At 37.3% G+C, this 9,060-nt stretch overlaps 1 protein-coding gene across 1 annotated transcript in view; it reads right to left on the bottom strand.

Annotated features, from left to right (window-relative positions):
- Positions 1-916: 916 nt before the first annotated feature.
- The window catches only part of DGKE (diacylglycerol kinase epsilon), a 28,793-nt gene continuing 20,649 nt past the window's right edge, over positions 917-9,060 (bottom strand). Inside the window, exon 12 of the mRNA XM_020991929.2 lies at positions 917-5,225. Coding sequence (XP_020847588.1) covers positions 5,028-5,225 — 198 coding nt within the window. The 3' untranslated portion in view covers positions 917-5,027. The remainder of the gene's footprint in view (positions 5,226-9,060) is intronic.

Genomic DNA, 9,060 nt, shown 5'->3' with positions numbered 1-9,060 from the left:
CCAAACTGAAGGTGTACAGAGCCATTGTGCGGAACTCATTGTTGTATGCCTGTGAAACCTGGACAGTATACCAGCACCATGCCAGGAAACTGAATTGCTTCCATTTGAATTGTCTTAGGAAGACTCTGAAGATCACCTGGCAAGATAAGATACCAGACATTGAGGTCCTTTCTCAAACTAAACTGCCAAACATTCAAACTCTTCTTCAGATAGCACAACTCCGATGGGCTGGCCACGTTGTTTGAGTGCAAAATGCATGCTTGCCAAAAAGACTATTTTATGAAGAACTCACACAGGGCAAGTGTTCACATAGTGGTCAGAAGAAGTGATACAAGGACACTCTTAAGGTCTCTCTTAAGAACTCTGGAGTTGATTGTATGACATGGAAGACACTGGTACAGGACTGCTCAGCATGGTGTGCCCACATCAGAGAAGGTGCTGTGCTCTATGAACAAAGCAGAATTGAAACAGCTCAAGAGAAATGCAAGATGTGCAGACTTGGAAAATCCACCCCAAATGTTCACATGGACTATTTGTGCCCAAGCTGTGGTAGAACATTCTGAGCTCCTATTGGTCTGATCAGTCACAGTCAGACACACTGAAACCTGACTCTAGCATAGTGATGTCATTTGTCTTCTTCCAGAATGAAAGACAACAACCAATATTCTATTTTTTTTTATATCTTTTCCACATGTCTCATAAACCTACATCCCTTCTAACCCCAAAAGTAGGTAACGTAGAACTCATCATGATAGGCAATGGAACTTATCAAAGTTGTTTACGAATTTTAACTGAATCCAAATCATTTTGGCTATTCAACCGGTGTCTGTAACGATGTCAAAATATATTGCAAGACCAAACTTTTTTTAAGGTATAGTTTTATTCTTCTGAAGAAATAAGTAATTCATGCCCAAAGTTTATTAAAATGTTTTAATTCACATTTTTGCTGTCTTATACAACACAACAGTACAGACCCAACATAACAAAAGCAGAATGCAGCAGTTAACTGATGGATAGTCAGTGGTATTTTAAATAAATAAATATATATTAATTTATACATCTAAAAATAATAGAAAACAAATGAATCACTTCTGCACTTTACTAGAACAAAGGAAGAAGAGGTTTAAACCAGTGCTTTACTACTCAACAAATATAACGTTAGGAAGTGGTCAATCCACCACTGCTCCAGAGAACCTCAAACAAAACCAAAGTAAAACAAGAGAAAAAACTCATTAATATAAATGAAAAATCAAAGGGCAAATAAAAGAATGAGAAGCGAAAAATAACTGTACACAAGTCACCAGTTACCAATCATACAATATTTTATGTTTTCTATTAAACACATTCCCCTTCCCCCACCTTGTCTTAGAACACTTTTGGTGTTTGAGGAAAAAGGAAAGTTGCCAGTTTTTTCAACCAAATTAAGTGCACCTGATGTGCTTTCAGGTTCTTCTGCACAGGATATGGGGAACACAGGCCCTGAGGGCAAGTACAACAGCAAGTTTGTCAATTTCTTTAAAATACAAAGCAAAACAAATCACACTCCGCATTTTTGTTTGGGAATGCAGTTTTACAGAGGTTGGGCTGGAGTAAAAGGGCATTTCCTCCCTCCTTTTAAGTTTCTGCTTAGTTTTTTTTTTTAACTCCATTATGCCATACTCTTTATCTCCTTAGATTTCCTAGAAAGGTTTATCTCTAAATAAAGTGCTGATTCTCTCTCCTCCATCAACATTCAGTGTTGGAGGAAGGCATGGAAACTTCACCCCTCTCACTGCTCATTTGGGACAAACAAAAGTTATGCGTTCAGACCTACGTTAATCTGTAAAATGATAGAGCTTTAAAAGTCATTCTATTTAATGCAATACTAGAATTTCATAATACATATCAAAATAAAAAAATTTACTTATATTACAACTGTAAAGTATTTCCAAAAAAAGGAATACATTTTCACTTCTGACATGCTGGTAGTTTTGGGGTTTACATGGCAAAGAGGACTTAGCTTCTGAGTCACAGTATTTTACAATACCAAGTAAGCTACTGTATTTCAAAATACAATTACTATACATTTCTATGACAGACCTTAAAACAACAAAAATAAACCACTTTGACTATAAAAATTCTAAAAATGTTAGTAAATTCACCATTAATGACTACAGAAAACAAACATTTCAGATAATAAAACAAAAGCTGCTGGTACTCTTAATATCAGATAATCTCTTTTGTAAAAAAACAGTCCAACTTAACTTGAAAAAAAATCTTAAATGACTATAGTCCTATTTATCTAAAGCTCACAGCAAAGGGAAGCATGAGTGCCTCGAGTTTTCAAATAACTACATGTATTAGGAATTAGGGATGTATCAGGACAGTGAAAGATGACAGGAATTTGGATATGTACTCATTTTGCACAAATGTTCTCTTACTGAGAAATTATAAGTTGATTTTTTTAGGAAGGGAAGTATATAAAAGCATTTTAAAAAATGAACTAGGAGAGTGCACAGTGAACAGTTCTGTGAAATGAAACATCCTTGTGATGCAAATTCTGCTCTCAAGACCAGGCTCTGCCACTCTAGACTTTCTTAATCAGATTTTCTTAAAGTGAAGTTCACTTGTATGTACATTTATACTTCTTTGCCGTGTGTCCAAAGGCTTAAGCATACCTTGTTAAAATACTTTTTGTAAGACATTTTTCCTCCTTAATACACAGTAACATCCCATGACAACTTTTCAAACAACAAATTTTGTTTAAAATCTTCACCTGAGTGACAGTGTAAACGACACTGGAAAATGTTACGTATGAGGAAAGAGAATGAATTCAGATGAACTAGTTAAGATGTAGGGCTATTTCAAAATTCACTAGGTGATCTTGCTTAAAGAACAGTTCTTAAAGTTTATTTTATGCAGTGGTTTGACTTCTGACTATGACTGCTTGAGAGAAAATTATGGATGTGAGACAGTGTTGAGAGAAACATTCAATTAACTAGTTTCCTTGCCCCTACTCTTTGCACCATGAATTTCAGGAAAAGGATGCTTCAACCTTGTGCATTAGTCACAGGAAAATATGAAATGTGCTAGTGGCCCCGGATAGAATTTTGATTATGGATCAGATCATACACCTAATTTCATTATACTCATACATGATTAATCTGTTCAAGAAAACAAAAAACCAAACCGTGAAATTCTATCACTACCATGATCAAGTCCTTCACTAAATCTCCAAAGACCAGAATCAGTGCTCACTCCTTGAAACTTGGAAGAGATAAAGTTAGGACAAAAAAAAAAGCACATGTAGCTCACTATTCTCTAAAGACAGTCTGGGCTGGAAATAGGAGTAGGTTCAAGAATGGGTTTTAAAAAATTTCTGATTTTACACACACACATATACTTGTTCAATTATTAAGAGAAGCAAGGAGTGTTTGTGGTGTCAGGGGTACGTTCCTAATATTTTGAGGCTGATGCAAAGAGAAACAAACGTGCCTCTTTTAAAAACTGTCAGGACACAAGAGGCTGGATGGAAAACCAGAAGGCTGGTCTGCTTGCAGTTGTGAGCAGCAGCTGGGGCCAAAATTGCCCTCCTGGGCAACTCTAGGACCAGTCCTTTAGCACGGTCCTCTCAAACAAGTTTGCCAGGATAGACAGATAAATGCAAGAGCCCAGTAACACAATATAATGCAAACAATGGTTTACAGATGTGTCAGTTATCCAAAAGTCACTTGCTAGTGCTTTTAATTCTTTCTTTTTGAGCTTTTAGGAAGGCTACAATTGGAGAACAATAATATTTAGGTAAGCTATGGTCTCCCATCCCGGGAAAGGCTATGGATTTCCTTAAGCAGTCACCGGGCTGGATTTAATTTCTATCCAATAAATTTCGACCTAACAGAAGTAGCTACCACAGTGTATTAAATAAACTGATATGTGTTGCACATACCAGGCAAATAAATAAGTAAAATATACACATATATTTCTTATTTTAAACAAATCAGAAGATGTAAACAGTTATGCATCATTTTTTTTAAATGGGAAAACATCAAGAACACTATATTTCAAGGTATCTAAGAATATTAAAAATGCCTATTTAGCACACTCCTGCATTTTGCCCTTAAAATTTGCTGCTGCATGTGAAATGCATCAATTATTCTTATTGGACAATGCCTGTTTAACACATTTCACTTGCAATTTTAAAATCTACCTTTAAATTTCAATGTCTCTTTAAATTACCATCTGGAAGAGAATGAAGTGACAAGCACAGATTTCAATGGACAGTGAGTTTTGACAGTGTTCATACAAAGTGTTCAATTACAGTTTCCCCCCCCCCAATTCACTTCTAGTGTTTTTTGGCTATATAAATGTTACAGGGATTCTGAAACCAAACTCTTAAGTTATCATCATTGGTTAACTAATTAAAATACAGTCTCTGGCCTGATGTCAGAAAATGATCCTAAAATAAAATGTAATCTTTTTTTAATGGCAGTCCTTTTAAAGTTTCCTTAGAATTAGTATTTGTGGATGAACCCTCTACTTGGTGATACAGGAATCTTCAGTTAAACAAAGTGCAGCCAAGTAAATGGACATTTTTATCAGTGTCTAATTTCATGCAGTCCTAGCTTAAATCAGTGCATTTCCATAAAATAGATAAGTTTTTAAATGTTCCAATGTTATCAACTAAAAAATGATAAAGGAAAAGAACTATTTTTTTCAGATCACACCCTGATACACATAAAATGTGCATACCAGACATATGCTACAAGAAAAAAGAATGAGACAGTATAGACTTAAAAGAATGAATCCCTCTCATTGAAAAACATACAATGAACAAAAAATACATTTTGCAAATGGCCTAACTTCCTATAACTTTTAGTTGAAGAGCATACAATGGAAGTATTTCACTGAAACAAAACATTGAGCCTTTTCAAGTAACTATAAGCTTAGCTTTCTTCAGAATGTCTTTTTTTTTTTTAAACAGTGCTGACAACATTCTAAAGAAACTGAAGAGTGGACTAAGCTCTCGCTGGTTGGCCGTGTGTAGACAGTCACATGTCTTCATCAGTAGCTTCAGTCTCCTGGGTGTGCTCCTGTTCAGATGTGCTGGAGGCATCATCATCGGTTTGCTCCCCAGTATAATACAACATCTTTGCACGTGTCTTATGAGTTATGGTAACTGTGCAGGGCCCTTGGGTCCAAGGCTCTCCATCTATCTGCATTGGCATCTTTGAGCTCTTCAAAATCAACTAGATTAGGGTAGGGGGCAGAATTAGAAGAAAATAAGTCATTATTGGCAGTCCACAGAAGTCTTTACTAATGCTTATCCAACTATAGTGAATTGTTCCATCAACAGATGTGTTTAAAAGGAAGCAGGATAACTACTTGTCATAGAGGGAATTTGAGAGTTATGTAGGGGTTGGATTACAACAGGGATTCTTAACCTTTTTTTAAGTCATAGACCCATGGATCCATTCTCAGATTAATATTTGTTGCCTAACATTCAAGACTGAAGAAAATGATAAATTTTAGTTAGAGGTTAGTGGAAAAAAAAAAAGATCATATTTCCCCCCCCCTCATTTAAGTTCCTCTGAAATATATCCAGAGGTCATGTGGGAGTCCCTGGACTTATGTTAATGTTTCTCTATCCAAACTATATTGAAGAAGGATAATATCTAAAATTTTTACCTTGGATTACTCTAGTCTCTAGCGTCTAAGGAGGTGGCTCGTAGCAGTTGGGGGGGGGAGGTAGGTAAGAAGGGACTAGGAACTTGGGGAAATGAGAGTGCTAGGGTTGGACAAACAGAAGTTAGGTGGGTTTTTTTGTTTATAAGTCTCAAGAAGTAAGTACCTTTTGGCCTAGCCATACCAGATCTTAAATTGTATTATAAAGCAGTAAACATCAAAACTACTTGGTACTGGCTAAGAAATAGAGTGGTGGATCAGTGGAATAGGTTAGGTACACAATTCACAGTAAATGACTACAGTAATCTGTTTGATAAACCCAGAGACTCCAGATTCTGGGATAAGAACTCACTATTTAACAAAAATTGCTGGGAAAACTGGAAAAGAGCATGGCAGAAGCTAGGCAGAGACCAACATCTTACACCCCGTACCAAGATAAAGTCAAAATGGGTACATGATTTAGATACAAAGACTGATACTATAAGCAAACCAGGAGAGCAAGGGATAGTTTACCTATCAGATCTGTGGAGAAGGGAAGAATTTATGACCAAACAAGAGATAGAGAACATTATGAAATGCAAAATGGGCAATTTTGATTACATTAAATTGAAACGTTTTTGCACAAAGCCAACGTAACCAAGATTAGAAGGGAAGCAAAAAGAAGGGAAACAACTTTTACAACCGGTGTCTCTGATAAAGGCCTCATTTCTAAACTATATAGAGAACTGAGTCAAATTTATAGGAATGCAAGTCATTCCCCAAATGATAAATGGTCAAAGGATATGAAAGGCAGTTTTCAGATGAAGAAATTAAAGCCATCTATAGTCATATGAAAAAATGCTCTAAATCACTATTGATTAGAGAAATGCAAATCAAAACAACTCTGAGGTACCACATCACATCTATCAGATTGGCTAACAGGAGAAAACAGGAAAATGATAAATGTTGGAGAAGATGTGGGAAAATTGGAACAGTAAGGCATTGCTGGTGGAGTTGTGAACTGATCCAATCGTTCTGGAGAGTAATTTGGAACTATGCCCAAAGGGCTATAAAACTGTATACACTCTGATTCAGCAATAGCACTTCTAGGTCTGTATCCCAAAGAAATTATACAAATGGGAAAAGGACTCACATGTACAAAAATATTTATAGCAGCTCTTTTTGTGGTGGCCAAGAATTTGAAATTGAGGGGATGCCCATCAATAAGGGAATGGCCGAACAAGTTGTGGTATATGAATGTGATGGAATACTATTTTTACATAAGAAATGATGAACAGCAGACTTCAGAAAAACCTGGAAAGACTTACAAGAATTGATGCTGAGTGAAGTGAGCAGAACCAGAAGAACACTGTACACAGTAACAGCCACGTTGTGTGATGACTGACTGTGACAGGCTTAGCTCTTCTCAGCAATGCCAGGCTCTAAGACAACTCCAAAAGACTCACGATGGAAAGTGCCATCCACATCCAGAAAAAGAACTATGGAGACTGAATGCAGATCAAAGCATATTATTTGTTCTCTCTCTCTTTTTGTTTCTTCTATCTCATGGTTCCTCTCATTTGTTCTAATTCTTCTTTACAACATAACTAATGTGAAAATATGTTTAATATGAATGCATATGTAGAGCCTATATCAGACTGCACACTGTCTTGGGAAGGGGGGAGGGGAAGAAAATTTCAAACTCAAAATCTTAGGGAAGTGAATGTTTAAAACTAAAAATAAATAAATTAATAATTTTTAAAAAAGTCAAGTATCTTTGGTAGTAAACATTTTATAGACCAGTGGTTGAAGAACCTTCTGGTCCCTTCCAACCCTAAGCTTCTGAGTATTTAAGTCCACAACAGTTCCACGTTAACTCATGCAGTGTTGTTGTTATTGAGCCATCTCAGTAACATCTGACTCCTTGGCCACATGTTTCTACCACAGGTCTCACTACACCATACCCATACTCAAGAACTATCAGTGATTCTCTATTATCTCTAAGACATAAGACAACCCCACTTTGGGCATTTAAAGCCCTTCAAAACATGGTTCCAGCCTATCTTTCCAGATTCTGGGTTCCAGTCACATTGGCCTAGCTGATGTTTCAGTATGTGACATTCCATCTCCTGCTTCCATTTTTTTTTTTTGGGGGGTGGTGGGGTATAAGCTTGTTCTCCTCTTAGAACATTGTCCACTCCTCAGCCAACACACACAGCCCCTGAATCTTGTTTTTTTTATCTCCACATCTCTCTTGTCTGTGCCTTCCCTCTTCACATAGCTTCCATCCTAATTCAGGCACTAACCACCTCTTGCTTGGATGACTGCAATGGTCTCCTCACTGGTCATTCTTCCCTCTCCAATTCATCTTCCACAGGCTGCCAAACGATTTCTCTAAAGCACAGGTCTGGCCTCATTACTTCTCTACTCAAGTTCTAACTTCTTCCTTTTATCTCTAGGACCAAATATAAAGCTCTCTGTTTGGCATGTAAAACTCTTCCCAGGGGCAGCTAGGTGGTGCAGTAGATAGAGCGCCAGCCTTGGAGTCAGGAGGACCTGAGTTCAAATCTGGTCTCAGACACTTAACGCTTACTAGCTGTGTGAACCTGGGCAAGTCACTTAACCCCAATTGCCTCACCAAAAATAAATAGATAGATAGATAAATAAATAAAAACCATTAAAAAAAAAACCTCTTCCCAACTTGGCCCCAACCTACCTTCCCAACATTATTAGACATTTCTCCCTCTCATGCATGTTACAATCCAGCCAAACCGGACCTCTTTAATGTCCCCCTCCCCCATGACTAATACCCTAATTCCTGTCTCCAAGGGTTTGCATTGGCTGTCCTCTTTTTTCTGCCCTGAATATCTGTTCCTTACCTCTACCTCTTAAAATGCTGAGTATTCTTTAAAGCATTCAGAAACATGAAGCCTTTCATAGTCTCACCAGCTGCTGGCCTTCTCCCCTACTCCCAAATCACCCTATTTTTATTTGGTATTTGTTTCTATGTATAAATGTTATCTCCATTTCCTTTTAGTCTTTGTACTCCCACAGCTTATGACAGTGCCCAGCACACAGTAGGCCCTCTAGTTCACTTCAAGGTCCAATTACAGTGCCACCTCCTAAGAGACTTAGATTTTTAGTGACTACCCCCCAACACCCACTCCAATCCCATGGCATTTATTTTGTATATAATCTACATTCTGCTTATATGCTTTCTTATAATCTCCCCCCTCCCCATCCAACGTTTATGCTGTTTTTGCTAAATGGAGCCCCTTCAAGGTCAGGGGCTATGTCTGTGTTCCTATCTTAGCATGCAGTGCAGGGTCACATACCCAGTCGATGTTAAACAACCACAGTCACTTAGTTAGAACCGCAACTTTTATATTTTCTATCCTATGTTATGTTCTTCCCCTGCAG

The sequence above is a fragment of the Phascolarctos cinereus genome, unplaced genomic scaffold (assembly GCF_003287225.1).
Source record: "Phascolarctos cinereus isolate Bilbo 61053 unplaced genomic scaffold, phaCin_HiC Scaffold_5;HRSCAF=322, whole genome shotgun sequence".
In the NCBI taxonomy this organism is placed as follows: domain Eukaryota; kingdom Metazoa; phylum Chordata; class Mammalia; order Diprotodontia; family Phascolarctidae; genus Phascolarctos; species Phascolarctos cinereus.
The sequence above is the reverse complement of the archived record's forward strand: the minus strand, read 5'-3'. Positions and strand labels throughout refer to the sequence as shown.